Source organism: Echeneis naucrates, chromosome 9 (genome assembly GCF_900963305.1).
Source record: "Echeneis naucrates chromosome 9, fEcheNa1.1, whole genome shotgun sequence".
Lineage (NCBI taxonomy): Eukaryota > Metazoa > Chordata > Actinopteri > Carangiformes > Echeneidae > Echeneis > Echeneis naucrates.
In genome coordinates, this window is record NC_042519.1 from 7222677 (window position 1) to 7240809 (window position 18133).

At 41.2% G+C, this 18133-nt stretch overlaps 1 protein-coding gene across 6 annotated transcripts in view; it reads right to left on the minus strand.

Annotated features, from left to right (window-relative positions):
- The window catches only part of LOC115048659 (pre-B-cell leukemia transcription factor 3), a 55758-nt gene extending 38013 nt beyond the window's left edge, over window positions 1-17745 (minus strand). For all 6 annotated transcript variants that reach the window (XM_029510322.1, XM_029510318.1, XM_029510317.1 and 3 more), the window contains exons 1-2: window positions 16794-17745; window positions 16115-16188 (exon numbers count right to left, since the gene is read on the minus strand). In XM_029510322.1, the coding sequence (XP_029366182.1) occupies window positions 16115-16188; window positions 16794-17041 (322 nt within the window). In that variant the 5' untranslated portion in view covers window positions 17042-17745. The remainder of the gene's footprint in view (window positions 1-16114; window positions 16189-16793) is intronic.
- Window positions 17746-18133: the final 388 nt, after the last annotated feature.

Below are 18133 nucleotides of genomic sequence, written 5' to 3' on the forward strand. Positions count from 1 at the left end.
AATATATACAAATATCCATCGACTTGAATGGATATACAATCATCAAAGCTCACAGGAACACTGTTATTGTCTGTTATGTGTTAAAAGTTACCATGCAAATAATCAGTTATTGATTTATAAATTGCATCTGAATCATTTCTTTTGTCATTTTGAACTAAACACAAAACACCGACATTTGGTCAGTGCAACCTGACAGCTGAATGACCGATCTGCTCCCGTTGATGGTGTTGGCAAAGTTGCTGTTGCTGTTTTGGTACATTTGTTGGTTTTCAACCTTGAATAGTAGCAGCAGTAATAGTCATGAACGTGGCAAAAGGAAAACCACTTCTTTCCTCAACTCTAACAAATGACTAAATTTATTCTTTGCCTCTTCATAAGCCCAGCCAACCATATGGCTTTGCCCTCTATTATACTCTCAATATCACACACTAACAGTGACAACAATAATAGAACCAGTGACCTTGACTTCCCGTCTGGACTCTAAGAATAATATTTGATAGCAATATTAAGTGCAACAATAATGAGATGAATATTCCCCATTTAGTGCAGACAGCTTTAGGACAAATTCTGAAGGGAGAGCTGCCTGCTGCAGCTACATGCTGGTCACTCTTAGTTGTCAGGGCTGATTTATTGCCTCCTAGCTGTTCAATTTCACATTTTGTCCTCGTCATATCCCCGACTCATGATCATTTTGCACTGACCCTTGTAGGGCAGGCAGGGAATATTGATAAAACAATTATCTGCTTGCCGTTCATTTGATTTTCCATTTCAATTACGGATTGGAGGAGGCAAAAAGAAAAGATTGCGCCATTGATTTTTTTTTTTTTTCTACCTTACAACAGGAAGGAGGCAGGCTTTGATGGGATGCTTTGGTGACATGGATTAGGTAGGAGAGGTGCTCAGATGCTTTAGGATCTATGCTTGCTGTTGTAAAAGCTTTTCTTTATGGACCATTACTGAATTACATATGATTTAGCATGGCTAACTAACAGCATTTTAAATTGTACAGTGGCAGTCAGACACTGCATCCCGATTTTATAGCTTTTCCAAGGAAAATGCTACCAATTTGACCAAATCTTATCGGACTGGTTATTGATTTTGACAATTCAAATGTGATGAGTGAAATAAGCCAGACTCTTCTCCTGGGAGGGGGACCAGCCTGGTCACACTGCTACTGACCTGAGGTAAACACTGTATGTGCCCCTCTGGAGGCCATAGGACCCAAAGGTCATAGCAGTTTGTCAGCGACACCATTCCACGGTCTCCCCCTTTCTGATTGACTGCCACTGTCTATTTGTCACTCTAAAATGACAACAGAGTTGCATCATGCTTGTTTTTCCTGTAGCACTGACACAGTGCTCCACCACCTTGACAGTATTGGACGTTAATGGAAAGCACAACGTGAGGAGGATTTCAGAACGAGACAGATAACAGATAAAAACAAACCAAACGTAGACAATACTGTAAAAGAATCAACTGGGGGAAAGTGCATGTTAAATGTTGAGTTTCTTTAGTGCAAGCGATGTAAAATGAATCCATTACCACATAAAGTAAATAGATTCTTCTGTAATGATTTGGAACATTGGTAATGGGTAAAGACCTAATGGGAATCCTGGTAAAATAGCCTTTTGGGAGCCTGGGAAAATCTGCCTTAGTGAAGTGGCCGGCTCTTGGCCAAAACTCTGTGTGGAGGGGAAGGGGAAGAGAGGGGAGGCATAGGCTTCACACAGATGACAGAAAGAGAGAGAGATGGCGGCGGGAGGGGGCGGGGGCAGACAGACAGAGGAGAGTGTGAGAGAGAGCACTCTCAAGGAATCTCCACCCATGGATGATGTTGAGTTCCACTGTTGAGCATAATCGTGTAAAAATGCTGAAGACTTGAAAGGGCTGATGATAATGCTATTGCTGTCCAGTGATCCAGCACGGTCACAGGCAGCAGCAGCAAGGCACAGTGCTGTACTACTTCCTATATCGCAGTCTGCTTCAGCGCACACGGCGGCTCCCAGGGGATTTCACATGGCTGACCTTAAATAAGTTTGGCTTTGATCAAAGTTTAACTTTAGCAAGACTGGTCTGCTTGCTGCAGATCAGGGGATCAGGGAGATGAGACCTGGGCTTGAAGGTCCTGGCAAAGACTGCTTCCCAAAGCTCCAGTGCACCCTTCCAACACCGGATTATGTTGGGCAATTAAGGTAATGAACTGGCTAACGTAACAGCACATAATGATCCTTTTTATCCTTGTTCTCTAGGGTGTCAGTCTGTTGTACTTTCTCTGACACGTCTTTCTCTGGATCACTTAAAAGCAACTTGTGACACTTTGGGTTCTGTGTCCTTATCGTCGGTGTTCTCTAATAAAGGAAGCCATGTCACAGGTAATCCGAAACAAAAGAGCCCAGCTACTGGTCCCCATCTCTGTGAGGACAGCAGACAGCTTTCAGCAGCAAAGTGAAACAGTGCAGCTCTTGTTCGCAGTTTTAGGCAGCGAAGGAGATGCCAAAAAAAAAAAAAAGTGCGTGCAAGCTTGAGTGAAGACGTAGAGAGGAGGAAAAGCACAGTGGCACCTGTGTGGACATGTGCATTTGCCTGCACTGGTGCACATACAAGTGAGCGGCAGGGCCTCGCGTCTATCTGTGTGGCAGTGAAAGCCTGCATTCCAGTTCCCCCAATCAACCTCCCACCCCATCAGCGTGCGACTTGTCTGCCTGCTCCCTTTTCATTTGAACACATTTTCTAGCCAAAAATTTCACTTCAATCTCACCTCATCCCTCCATACTACATTAACCCCTGGCAATTGCCTTCCAAATGACCCCATTAAGCTGTAATTGCCTCAGCAGGCCTGCTCCCTCGCTTGTAATTCTGTGCAGCGAACCCACCAGACGTTCCCCCGGCATTGTTTCATGTTCTGGCTCCCATCAGCCAGTTCAGACGCTGACCCCCCCCCAACACACACACACACACACAAACTCTCCCGAGCACACCACCCCGCCCCCAAATACTCCCAGCCTCCTCTCTGTCACGGCCAGGGCTGTTGGTGCTCACCAGCAGCAGTGCCACTGGACTCTCCACATCTCCACAGTGAGCTCACACAGGAGGCACCGTGCCCTCACTTCCTCCTCAGCAGCCACACTCGCTGTCAATTACACAAGCACATAGATTTACTACAAGGGGCCCTGAACAAAATAAACCTCAGCCTGGCTTTTTATTATGTCATCCCCTGGTATTCATTTCATAAATACAGTATGTGTACAGTGCAGCATTCTGCGTAACTCGAGATAAATAGTAAATGAAACAAGATATTTGCTTTTGCCGCTCAGAATTTCACTTCACACGTCAATTAGAAAATTAACTGTGGCATAATATTTGTATGTTAAACCATCATTTTTCTCTTCAGCTGTCATTAGGATGCTATGGGGTGCAGGGAGTACATGGTGATGGCACCTCCCAGCACAACTTCACCTTTTCTGTTCCCACCAGGGAGCTCATGTCAAGACTGCTCAACTTTTTGACGAAGGCCTCCACGGATAACTAACGCGCAAATACGGATAGGTGGAGAAAGTGATCCTGACAGTGATGTATTGCAACTAGTTGCAGGTGTCAAAAAGAAGATGCTCTGCCAGCCATTGGTGTGCATGCACTGGATATATGCATGCATGCACACGTCTGTGCCCCTGCGTGATTTTCAGAACACGCGTCCCACTGCACATCATGTATGCGTATATTTGTGTGTGCAACAGCAGACGTTCGTTGTGCGAATGTTCGTGATGCCTCTAAGTCTGTACATGCGACCTGGTATGTGCTTGGTGGTGGTGGTGGTGGGGGGTCAGACTAATAATCCATCCATTCAACACTCCCCCCACCTCAACCAGCATATCCCTCCCTGTCACCTATAACAAATTGGTTAGCTCATGAGGACTCACACATTGCCAATGTCTGCTGGTCAGACCAACTTCCTGCCATCTCCAAAAATATTTTTTTATGCATAAGAAGGGAAATAAAAAAAGCTCCTTTGGAACCTGGAACCACATATTGACAAAATACAGTCACATTGATTTCCGCTTTTTTACCCAGCCTCCTAAATTAATTCTAAGCCTGATACACACAATCTTTCTCTGAACACACAAACCTTCACAAGCGCTTTAGATCATTTCGTTCTCTCGTTGCCCGTTTATTTAAATTCATTCTTTTTCCTAAGCAAATGTTCCCAGGAATATCAAGGTGTTTTTGTTGCAAAGCTCTAACTGATCCAGGGGGATTTGCTTCCAACAGCCTGTCTCTCCCTCGCCTTTCAACACAAAACTCTGCGCTCCAATCAAAATGAACCACCAGGGACCCCCCAGCCCAGAACCCCCTCCTCCTCCCTTCCCTCCCCCCTGAGCTACGCCTGCTCTGAGCGCTGTGATAGCAGCCCCTCTGCCATTGATCGCAGAGTTTAGCACAGAGCATGCACGGCACCGCTAGCAGAAAACAAAGACCTCTCTCCCTTTAATAGCGGCGCACGCTGTTAATGCAGCTAACGTCTTCTGTTCCCCCCTTCCCTGAAGAATGAATGAAAGAAAGCAGATAGCAATTAAAAAGGTTAACTAGGGTCCAAATCGCGTCACAACTCATCTTTTCCACACAAATCTTTTTACCTAATAAACAGATTGATATCTTTTCGAAAGGGGTGGGGTGGAGGGGTGGGTGCACATTCACTGCCACAAGTGATAAAAACATGCATTCATGTCTTACTTATAATTGTGTTCCACGCTGCAAATCTAATAGTAGACACTGAATTCAAAAAGGATACACAGCTTTATTGATCCACCTAACACAGACCAGGAGGATCTCATGAATTAAGAATGAGATAAATCACCATTAACCCCGGAGAACCCAGCTTGCGGTCGACCACTGACATACCACACAGATTTTTATTTATTTATTTATTTATTTTTTTAATAATCAGGATAATTCTTCCTGGCAAGATATAAATATAACTCTTCAATAAATACAGCATGTGTCTGTTTATTTAATCAAGGGCTGATTTACTTGTGACAGAGAATAAATTCTTCTATTTTCTGTGAGCCACTATAAAATTGCCATCATTTTTAATTAATTCTTAATTAAAATATATTACACCACAGCTTCTACCCATCTCTCTTGATATTCTAACATAATCAATTCAGAACCATTTACATATCATTAATTAAAAGCTTTCCTCTCTCATCCTTAAAATCATAATGAGGGCCGATTCCTCATTAGTAACCTATAAGGGAGAAAATAACAATACAGTGGAGAATGGATGGCGCGTTGCATAGTGAGTCCTTTGTCTCAGAGTTTCTAAAAAGCATTTTTTTTAATGCTACTCAATTGGATTTAAGAATTACTGACTCAATTTTGTAGACTCAATGAAAACAAGTGAAGCAACACGAGCTTGCTCAGTATTTATTTGCACCTCCATGTTACTTGGAACAGTAAAGCAAAGTCAATCAGCAGCGGCTTGATTTTGCACTAAATCCTATTTAAACTATAAAGAAGAAAAAAAATGCAATTTATTCTACAGCTTTTTTACACTACAGGAAATGATTATAGAAAATAATTTGAAGCCTCAAAATCTTCATAAATCTAAGAGTCTAACATCTAAGATGAATAATGCTGGACTTGGGGGGGAAAAAAAAAAAAGTCCAGCCTTAACCTTAGACTTTGTTCACAATGAGCCAGCAGACAAATTGATGGTAGTTTTCTCTAAATCATAAACAATTCTACATGAACGTGAGCATTAGCTTAATACTTGGTGGTATCCCATCAGACCGCATAATTCAATTTCACTCTGAATTTTAAATGCACAAACAAGGACATATGATCAATTACTAACCAGACGATAAAAAAAGCCAACATACGTACTATCTTTCCATCTCAAGCTCTGTTTTAAAGAAGAGTAATAATATCATGTAATGATAGGTATTGTTATGCCGAGGATCAGGCATATCCAGATTTTTATCGCTCGTCTCTCACAGGTGCTCCGGCGTTACTTGTCAGGACTGCATGTCTGGGTCTTCCACATGTCAGATAAAAATCGCTGCACTTGGTGTTTCAGCAGCCTGACAGCAATTTATTTGAATGTTTTGTCACACTGGTGTTGGTGCATTTTGTGTGGGCTGCTCACCAGAATGGCAACAGCTCTTAGCTTCCTGACAATGCATACACACACACACACACACACGTTTGTCGAGCACAAAATCCCAGATGCAGACTGCATGTGCTGCATGTCTACTATGGCTGATTAAAATCTGTGTATGTTAAAAAAATAAATAAATAAAATAAAAAGAAGAAGAAAAAAATAAAAGTGGGTGAAGTGTAACTAAACAGAACATGTTCATTAATATTTTACACCCAATACAGCAGGTGACACCATGTTGTTAGCACTAGCTATCCTAAAATATATATTTTCATTTACACCTCTATGACCACACATACCACCCTGCAAGGCACCAAAATAAAATGTCACACCAGCAAACAGCTACATAAGGTGAACCCACAAATGCTGCGACAGAATATTAGAATGTGTTTTTGTGTGTGTACACACACACACACACACACACACACACACACACACACACACACACACATATATATATATATATATATATATATATATATATATATATATATGTATATATGTATATATATATATATATATATGCATCCAGATACACATACATACATCCAAATAAATGGCACACTTGAATCAGAACATGTTAAACCTTGCTGCAATCTCGTGATTCTCTGAAGTGACATGGAATATTGAGTAAGTTAATAAAATCCTCTCAAAGACAGGAACTCTATTTTTACACCATGATAATTAAAGTACGACACAGTTATAATTTACAGCCCTTGCTTAATTGCATAGGAAAAGTAAAATGGGAGAGGTCTACGAGAGGAGATTAAATGTGTGTATGTGTGTGTACACGCACACCAGTCAGTGTGTGTGTGTGCATGCACCTCTTCACTCAAGAAGGGTGAATATAAACGAGCTTCCTGTACATTTAAACAACAGGATTGTATCTTTTAGCATCATACAACATATCAAAGATTAGGTAATGAAATATGCACTGTCCTATTTTTCTGCTACTGGGCCCTTTGACGAATCGAGTACAATCCAAAATCTCCATAAATCACTATTAAAGACAAGTATATCATCACCAGCACATATATCTTCCCCAGCCTGACCTGTAGACTAATGAGAAAAGGCCCAGACTATCTTGTCTGATTAATTAATTCAAAATGTCGGCTGTTATTCAAATGTGAGGCTGGTGTTATTTGAATAACACTTGACAGCGACGCCTGAAGAAATAATTTCTGGTTTGTGAGGCTGCTGCGGCATTACTGATGATGGCTCATGGAAATGTTAGAAGCCTAGGAGTATTTTTTCCCTCTTCGTCAGTCCTCTTGCTTTCCCTCCCTCACCTTCTCAGTCATGATAGCTCCAAGAAGTATTTCATTACTTCAACCCCCCAACTACCACCACCCTCTTCTCTGCCACCCCCCTCCTCTTCACAATTATGGCTCTTACCGTTTTTTTCCACTGTCTGTCCTTTCTCTGTGTTTGTATTCCCTCCTACAGCCAGCCCAGATCTACAGGGCAGCGCTTTGGCTCTGCAAGAGACATGCTGGCAAAGAGGAAGGTCATGGTTTTTACAACTGCAGCTCCCCAATGCTGACAGCCCGTGCTGCCAAAGTGACACACTCTGTTTGGCTTTCCCACGTTCATAGAGCTCCATAGCACTTCGTCTTTATCACCGAGCACGCACACACACACACACACACACACACACACACACACGCACACACACATGCACACACACATTTAATCAGCCTCAGAACTGAATTTCCTGTCAGGGTGCAACAAAATGATCACACGTAGAGACATACTCACAAAATAGTGTGACAGACAAAAGTGGAAATGATCCTTTTTCTTTCTTTTTTTCTTTATAAAACCCAGTGGACTCGGGGTAGGGAAAATAGGCACTGGAGAAAGAAAACCGTGAATGTACGTGCTAGGGCCTAGGGGCAGTGCACACCCCTGTATCGCTTCCCTCATCAAGCATGTATTCTAATCAGGGCTGGGGAGATATAAGACGCTCAGTCATTAAATAAATTAACTCTGCCACTCCATGCTCTCCTTCAGCACCCGCGAGAGCCCCACCGTGCTCTGCATACTTACAGAGCATCACGCACCTCACCTTCATGCCACAGCCGAGCAAGCCTGCCAACACACACACGCACACACACAGTTAAGAACTGATCTTGAATATTTAGAGAGGGAGAGGAACCACACCTCCTGTCTCTCAACAACTGATGTTCACACTCACATGGAAAGCTTTTACATAATTTTATTAAAGCACCAAAAAAAAAAAGAAGGAAGAAAATAATAATAATACCCTTGGGACATTTCAGGAATGTCCCACAATCTTGGGCACAGCTTGATAACTATTCTGTGAGGACCAGTCAGTGCTGATTCACAGGCTCTGTGAGATAGCAAAGACACAAGTTTGTTTGTTGTTTTGTTTTGTTTTTTTTTGGGGGGGGGGGGATCTGTGCAGTGTGCTGCCATTCATCAAGAGGAGTGCAGTGACGAACACTACGAGAGCTCAGTGTCGGCTCGGATCACTGACACAAACAATCAAAGCTGACACAGACTTCGTATAGCACCTGCCACTCCGGCAGCACAAATAGATCAATATGAGGGGAACTCATTCACTGTTTAAAACTCATATCCTTGTACCCACATCATCTTCCAGAGCACTGTGATGTAAAAAGCACATGCTTAATACATATCAATCACTCTTGACAGAGGAAATGCTTATTTGAGGAGCCAACATGAGGCAAATGCACCGTGTCAGCAGAATGTCCATTGTCAAAACTTGCCATTTGAATTTTCAACCGCGTTGTGGGGAGACAAATGTCCTTAGAAATCCCTTACATTGCAATTTATATCATTTTAATGTGCACTTTAATTCTCCATTACTTAGAGAGGAAGTACCTGGGAGGGTGGAAACACATTAGAGAAAGTAAGATATGAACAGAAGGGTCTGGGGATCTCTCTAGCAGACACAATTAAATATTCATGTGTCTCCTCCTAGGACACAACAGATACAGATCATTATCATGGCAACAGCACACCACCATTTTGTTCACACGTTTGCTCTGAATCAATGGCTGTATATAAAATTCTATTTGAAAAAAAAAAAAAAAGAAAAGAAAGAAAAGATGCCACCAGAACATCAGTTATTAGCTCCATTATTAAAATGAAAAGTGCTTTTACTTCGTAAAAATTATCACTTCAAATGATCCTGCACAGGTTATTAAAATATATATCTGTAATTATCAGAGTGATATTCAGACTGCTAATTATTACAGGTGAAATTATGACTGGTGGATTCAAATCTTTGCAGAGATACACAGCTATGTGTCACTTTGAGCAACATGCCATGGGCCAATAAACCGGCTCACAGCATTACTGAATCCTTCCAAAATTCATTACAAGTACTCACTCCTTTCCTGCCTCCTGCTTGAGGAAAAAGCAAGGGAAGAATAGTAGTAATGTACTCTGGATGACCTCCACTTTCTAAAGAGAGGAGAAACCAGCCCTTTTTTTTTCCCCTGCCTTTCAATCCCCATCAAAGAGGAGCAAAAGGAGGGACAGCATTCCCCTGCTCGCCGTCATTAATCATAGCTTTCTGGGAGCAAGCGCATATTAATTTCTGTCATCCCAAACATCATTTGGTATTGTTATGCCACGGCTTAGTCCTCATTCACCAGCAGACGCCGGCCGTTCCTCCTGGTTTGAGGGAAGACAGGGTCTGTGTGGCTGTGTTTCAGAGCAAGAGGCCTTTATCCCTGGGGTTCTGACACCAATTAAGCCATTTCACCGAGAGACGAAAACAGGGCCCGCCGTTTCACTGTAACATGAGCCAGCACCTAGCTGCTGGCCCCTCGCCATCTTTCCATTACTTCAGACGCAAAAATGAACTTTCAGGACTTAAGAAAATAAAGCGATAGCATGCCTGGTGAACAGTTAAACTGACTCATTATTAAAAAAAAAAAAAAAAAATATATATATATATATGTAAAAAAAATGTGTGATCAGTTTCTCTGTCATTAGCTCCAGCTTCACACACACTTAGATATTTAAATTCACAGGCAGAATCAAAACAACGTGGTAGTATTATGCCACAACTGATAAGAAAAATGCTCAGTCTGCACTTCCTTTTACTTCTTTTTTTCCCCCCACAGTTGCCTCTTGGCAGGCAGCAGAGTGGAGCTTGTCTCAGGGCTAAAGGAGAATAATGCAAGGTTTGTTATGAATTAAATATCAGAAATCTTAACACAGCAGCCAATAAGAATTATTTGCCTTATTAAAGCAGCAGAAGACGCTGATTAAAATTTCATTGCATTGCAGTCTTTTTCCCATTTCTGCCTTCAATATATCATTTTAATGTATGAAACATGTGGAACAATGGCAGATGGAACAATGGGAAGAGGGGCTTCATTTTCAAGCTCGCAAATGAGGGAAAAGTGCTCAGATTTCCTCTTTTTTTTCTGCCTGTTTTGTGAAAAAAAAAAAAAAAAAAGAATGTGTGCGAAGAAAAAGAAGTTGACAGCAGTGCATCACTCACTGTTTTTGTCATGCAATGAGCTACAGCATCAAAATATTACAAGTAAGATTTAAAATGTGTACAATAACTGACTTGTGCGTTACCTGTAGCAGTAACACACAGACACACACACACACACACACACACCGACTCTGAAACTGTATGAAACACGGACAGTTAATGACCTACAACAATTTAAAAATACAAAAGGATTTTCTCCTCGAGCTACAGCATTAATAGTGACAAAAGCAGGATCGTCTCGAGCGCTCTTGCACTCACAAATGATGGGTCATTTAGTTGTCCACATGTAATGTGTACAGAGTAAATGAACATCGTGGTGTCTGTTGTCCCATGAGGAAAACTCTTCCCTGAAACACTAGAGCTAATGAAATAGGGACCTATAAATAGCAGAGTCATTACTGAGGACTTGCTTTGCACCAGTCTTTCACTGTAGCCCTTTTTCCACTTATGACTGGCTCCGTGGAGTTACATATCCTCGACCATCGAGTAATGACCGTCGTGACACAGGAGACTCGGGGAAAGGCTCACGTTGAGTGGCTTTTGTTTTATTTTATTTTTTAATCTGTAAATAAACAGAGGTGTCGGCTGAAAGTACACAGTTAAACGATGTTCCTCATACTCATAAACTCATGACAGGTTCATTTCAGTTTTTTACAACTTTGTGCTTCATTAACACATGGATGTGAACTTCTTTTTTTTTTTTTTTTTGGTAAAAAGAAAAAAATACTGCACATTTTCTTTCATTTATCAATTTAGTCAATTTTAGCAATTTAATCATAAAATGCAAAGTGTGAAATATTTAAGGTGCTTTTTTTTTTTTGGGTGTAACTCATTTTTTTTTTTGCCATCAAGAAACTTGATTTAACTGTATCTGGCAGGTCAAAGGCCTTTTACAATTTTGACAAGAGCACAGCCACTGACTCACTTTGGCAAGACAACAAGTTGTATCATTCACATCTCTGTTCAGTGTCTTCGAGTTAATTTTTTTTACATGGACTGACAAACAGATGCAGCGAAAAGCAAAAAGAGGCAACAGCCACATTGCAACTGTTGTAAACTAATTTCAATCAATCCTTCCTTTTTGCATCCAAAGCAGCTTCTGCTGGCTGCCACCGCCTGAAGATAACTATTTCACCACCTCTGTCATGCCTAATTAACAACTCAGATGTACAATTCAGAAATTTTGCAATTAACCTACTAAAATATTGTTGGAGAATGCTAATTGTTATGCCAGTTGCCATAAAGAGTCATTTGCATAACGTATGTGCAAAAAACAATTATGAGCTGTTGATCGTGCAGGAGCCCGCAAAAAACGCTTGGAGCGATTGGAGGGGGAGCAAGGGAGATGTGTGCAAGATGGGTGCTCGTGTGTGCAGATGGAGGGACAGCACTGAATCATCGTACAAGAAAAAAAAAAAAAAAGAAAAAAAAGAAAATACAGGCTTGAGGAGCTGTGTGTGCAGATACCAGGCAGCACCCGTGCACAGGCATCCATCTCCACGGCACAAAAGCATTTACCCCTCCAAATGAAACTGACATGTATTCTCTTTGTTTTTCTCCTATTCCCTCTTTATCTGGCTCTCTTTCTTCTCATCTTTGCTGATGGGGAAATGGAGGGTATTTGTGAGCTACTTAGATAATAACCACATCTTCCTCGGTTCCCCTCATGCTTTAGAGGAGGAAGGACTAGTGGCCCTGCCATTGAGCCAGTCAGGAACCCAGCTGTGTGCGAGCCATTCGGCACAACACTATCTAGTCACTGCAGCCGCATCACTGGGGCTCTCTGAGACAAAAAGCAGCCAAAGTCAATTGTCTCTCCTGCTGAATAGCTTTCTGTTCTCTGTCATGCATTTACTGGAGCTTTTTAAGCATAAAGAAAACCCAAAAGGTCAAAAAATTAAGTTGAATAAAATATAGTTTTCTTCTTTCCCTATAATAATAATTAGAATAGTAATAATACTAATTTTGGAATTAATAATAATAACACTATTGGAATGAGAAGGCTCATTAACTTTGTCAAGGAACATTGAAATTAATGTTCCCTGTAGATTTCAGAAATGCTTACCTCCTCGGTCCTAACTCTATTTACTCCAGGTAATGCTTTTAGTCAGCCTTGCATGTGGTTAATTACAGGCTCATCCTGAACTGTATTTAGTTAACACAGCCTTTCATAGGCGAACATTACACATAACATGGGCAAACCGGTAAACAGACGTTTAGCAGGTTATGGAAGCCAAATCAAACATGTGCAACACGACACCGACACTGGCTCGGACTGTGAGTGCAGTCCCTCCCTAATCCACTGCTTTAAACACTGGATCGGAGCATTTATCAGCCTGAGTGTCAGACATTTTCTCTCCCTCTCTCACTCTCCCTCCCCTGCCTTTCCAGACCACCCCCCCCCCCCCATTTCTGAACCTGATGAGTCAAAGGTCAGGAAAACAACAAGTCAATACGTAGCCAAAAGAAGCGCCATGCAGCTGAGAGAGCTGTGGAGAGGGCTAAGCCTCTCTGTGGCACTCCGTGATTTAGCCTGTAATAGTTTTCTGTAATCTCTTTCTATTGATTAAACCTCACATCAAAGAGGAGTCCTGCTACAGAACCTCTCTTTTCCTGGTCAGAAATACCATATGGAGGTAATCTTTCACCTTTGTTATTCTAGCCACTCCCGCTGCTGCTGCTGCTGCTGCTGCTGCTGCTGCTGCTGCGAGCCTCTCTTCCAAGCATGAGAGCAAGACAAGGGAGTAGCCAGCAGGATAAAACAAACCCAGCACAGAGGAACAACTGCAAAACTCATCTGAATTACAGGCCATTTTCACTCAATGCATTCATTGACTTCCTAAAGGAGCCCACAGGTAAAAAGGAACAGCGTGAACGCAGCCTTTGTCCTGGAACGCTGAAAACTTAAGAGAATGAAACCATTTAATTGCCATTTTTCTTTATGCATATACAACAAAAACGTCACACACTGAAGGACAAAGAACACCACTCACCGACCAGATCTCACATGCAGCTTATCTAAATGCAAAACCAAGAAAATCTGGGCGAAAAAAAAAACCCTCCTGCTAAAAACACTCAATTTAGTGACAGGCAAATGACTTCATGCTGCCACTTAATCTCATTTCTTGCATAATGCTCTCTAATTAGCATATCAAAGTGAATTAATACTTCTAGGGCATTAGCAATGCAGAAATATGCTGTAGTCCTATAATAACAGTCAGAAGTCTGCCAGAAACTTCCAAACACCCTGAAAAGTCTTTAGAATAGCTTTCCAGTGTTCGAAACCTCAAGCCCTCACCTCTCCTAAAACCAAGAACATCAAGATTAAAATCGTTCTCACCACAGCGATTTTGTCACACCGCTTATCACTAAATGCTTTGAACATAAACACGTCTGGAGCTTTGAAGCTAAACCTTAGACTCACTATTCATCTGTGCGGCAGACAATAGCTCTAGATAACATGATACATGTGCGCAGTAATTACACCAATGACTCTTGGACGGCTTTCAAATTTATTATTAAAAGTCATTTTCAGCCAACGGTGGATCTCATGGCTGAAAGACAGCGGCCCCTGTGCCATCTGAACACACATGAAAGGACCAAGGGAGCCCTGTGAACGGTGCTACAGGAGCCAGTGAAAGGCTCACTGTGTGCTGGAAAAACAGGCCGGTCAACAAGGCCACCAGACCAGCTGAGCTCTGTCAATGGCTAAGAGGGGGAGGCTGTGACTCTAAACCACAGGTTAACCATGCACACACACACACACACACACATCAGCTTGTTCTCCCTCTTCTCTCTGTCTCATCTCATTCTAACACACTTGTTCCCATACACACACTTTTTCACAAATTAACATAATTATTTATGTGTATATATATATATATATATATATATATATATATATATATATATATATATATATATATATATATATATATATATATATATATATATATATATATATATATATTATACTTTTTTTTTTCCTCATTCCAGTTTCGGCTGTTCTTTCCTTAAGCAGCTTAGTTTACAACAGGGGAGCTCAACCCAGAACCGTCACACAAGCAAAACTGCTGAAACGTCTCATCAAAAGTCACTGGGAGATTAAAAGGATGTTAATATAACTTCTTTAAAATAAAAATCAGCCATTTCTTTTTTCTTTTTTTTTTTTTTTTCCACTGGGACTTGACAGATACAGCAACGCCTCTGTACTAGAAAACACTCACATTAAATCACTGAGCGCACACAAAATAAAAGCTGGCATCTTGTGGCATGTGTGATCTGCAGCCTCTGTGTTTAATCTCCAGGTTCAGGCACACAAATGCAGCAGAGCACCTCGGCTTTCACCGTGGACCCTCTCTGCCTGACCCTGTGGACGCCACCTGTGTTGGGGAAGTTCATAAACTTTTATGGTCTCCCCAAAGCCAATTCCCTCATAAACTGCACAAAGGTCACAAATCTGACAAGGCGTCAGGTTTACTAAATTACACTTAACCCACAGCACTGTTGTTTACATATTCTTTTTTGCTCTTTTTCTGAGAGACGTACAAATCAAACAGATAATGAGGCAAAGTGAAAGTGAAGCATCAAGGTCTGTACAAAGCTGATATTCCTCCAAAATCTATCACGTCTTCATTTAAGAATTTAAAAGGATGCTTGGTTATTATGTTCCCCCGAAAATACTGTGAGGCAAAGCGTAGAAACGACAATCCTTCTCCACAAAGGTGAAATTTTAAAACCATACGTATAGGAAAGTTTAAACTTCACGAAAACTGCATTGCTTCACAGCTGTCTCCCACATTTGTGTGTATATGTGCACATGCTGAAAGTTTCGAACCCTGGACATAGAAATGTGCTGTTGGTCTTTTTACAGAGTGATGCAAAAAAAAAAAAAAAAAAAAGATTTTTTTTTTTTTTAATCAGAATTTTTTTTAATATAATTTTATACAGTTCAGTTATTTGAGTCATCTGAATTTGTATTTTGGATCAAGGCATCTCAAGGCAACTGCAGGAAAGTTACTGACTGACAGTTGAACTGAAAGTTGACTGCATATGTTGAAAGTGTGTGGAAATTGATGTGCAGTTATAAACCATAGATTCCATCTGATCTCAGCTATGTAGAGCATATGCTACGGGATTTCCCCCATCCTGTTTAGCACCAGAGCCGTGAGGGTGCAAGCTGGAGTGAACTTTCTGTTTAAAACCAGGCAACCGGTGCTGGAGAAGATGAACAAACAAGAGCATCTTCTGGAATCAAAAAGAAATGTAACTGTGCTACAATAACTGGGCTGTTTCTGTGCAGCACGACAACATATTTTTTTGTTTGTTTAAAAAGTGATTGATTAATTTGGCAAAAGGTCCCATGTAACCCACTGCGAGGCTTAAATGACTATGTGCTGTTGTATTCCGGCTCTGCTACTATTTTTCTCTGAGTTCATATTTTAATGTAAAGCTCTTACCTGTCTTCTCTTTGATTTCACAGAGAACGCTGAAGAGTGCTGGTTTCATTCTGTGACAGTTCAGTCCATGTTTCCTGTTTCAGTATGAGACAAGATAAAATAGTGAAATAAGTTCACTGATCAATCACCTGTTAGACAATAACAAATGTGTTATTTGACATGTGGAGTTTTGAGGTGACCGTGACTTTGACTTGTCATGTTCCAACAAAGATATTACAAAAAGTTATCACCTGCTGTGGCACAGTATAGAATTTGCACAAAGTTTTTATAAACGAAAATAAAAGTATCTGTTCTAACAACGATGCTCCATTGTATATATAATGCAAATACAAAATGTATTAATGTGGCTGCTGACGTTTGATTTCTTTCCATCAGCCTGCAGTTGTGCAGATGTATGAACATTTACTACAGGACATGTGTGCACAGGAACTTTTTGAACAACACATCCTCTCTTAGAATCACACAGGCACTTTAACTAAGAAGCTGTTGTTCCCTCACTGACAACTTTCCCACGTGTTAAAGCTTTGCCAGGCGGTAAATACACCTCAGTGTAAGATTATCATTAAAGCCACTCTATTGTTATGCACGGGGGAGTTAAGTTAACCGGGCCACAACTCAGCAATGATGCGTTCAGCGTTTTGGGGAGGGCGAAGTTAATAAAACATATAAATCAACCAACTTTGCTTGCGCCTCGTCCAGGCTCTGATCAGTTATGGTCATTATTTGATGGAGAATGTCACCAATGTCTTGTTTTCTTCCGTCTCCGTCTGTCCCATCGTGTCCATGTGGAGGCGGCAGTGCCATGCCTCCTTGTACCGAGTGGCCAGCCAGACTAACGCCGCCGATCGACTGCATGATCCGGGCTTGATCGTCCATGGTAGCCGCTAAAGAGTCTGTGCACTGAGCCACACAAATTGAAAAACTCATATACGAAATCGGCTACAACATGTGCCGCAGACTGGAGGGATGCACGGATGTGGGCTTCTTGAGCGACACCAAGCTGACACGGTGATTTTCTTTCTTTCTTTCTTTTAAAGCAGTGATGTTTTATCGTAAATCTTGAGTCCAAGTTCTCGTTGTCCTCTCGCTTTTTTTTTTTTTTTACGTGCGGTCCAAAGTGCCAAAACGCGTGGCTGCGTTTGTAGAAAAATGCATAAATATTTTTATTTTTAATCTTCTTCTTGAAACTTCTCTGTCAAAATTGACGGTCCATCGTATCCCGCTCGGATCCTCATGCCAATCTGTCTTTTCTCTGGGATTTGACGGGCGGTAGAGACAGAAACGCTCCTTGGTGATCTCTCATTTATTAGCGCTCTTCATGGGTTTCCCATCGCATTTCCTCTCCAAAATGTCCAAATCCTCCTGGTGAAGCACCGGCGGCAAAAAAATATCCAATGTGAAAACGTGTAAACAAATCAAAAAAAAAAAATCTTAGGCTTGCAGGTGTTGCCAACTATAAATGTGCAGAAATGACTCCCGCGTCAACGCACGGCATTATTTAAAAAAATATATATATCTATACACAATCTGCTGCACTAGGTGTCCAAATGTGACTGTAAAAAATATGAAATGTACAAAACAAACACACAACAAAAACAACAACAAAAAAAGTTGGGGGTTTCTCTTTAGGAAAAAAAAAAAGAAGAAGCAACAGCGAGAAAGAAATTAATTAGGATACAACGCTGTGTAAAAAGGCGATGCGCAAAAAAATATCTCGCCCTGCAGAAATTTATGAGCTCCAGCCTCTGCCTGTGTGTGTTTTATGTTGTTTGATGGCAGCGGTGGTGAGCGATTGACAGTGTGCCAATGCCACTCACTCAGTGCAGACGTGTCAGAGCAGGGAACGGGGGTAGAAAAAAAAATACACACACAAAAAAAAAAAAAAAAATACAAAATACGAAATGAAAATGCACGCTCCGCCCTGCAGAGGAGGGGTCTATATTCTTGTCACTTCTCGCCTGAACACCGAAAAACAAAATGTTAAGAGCTAGTACTTAGGATGGTGATTATAATGATGAA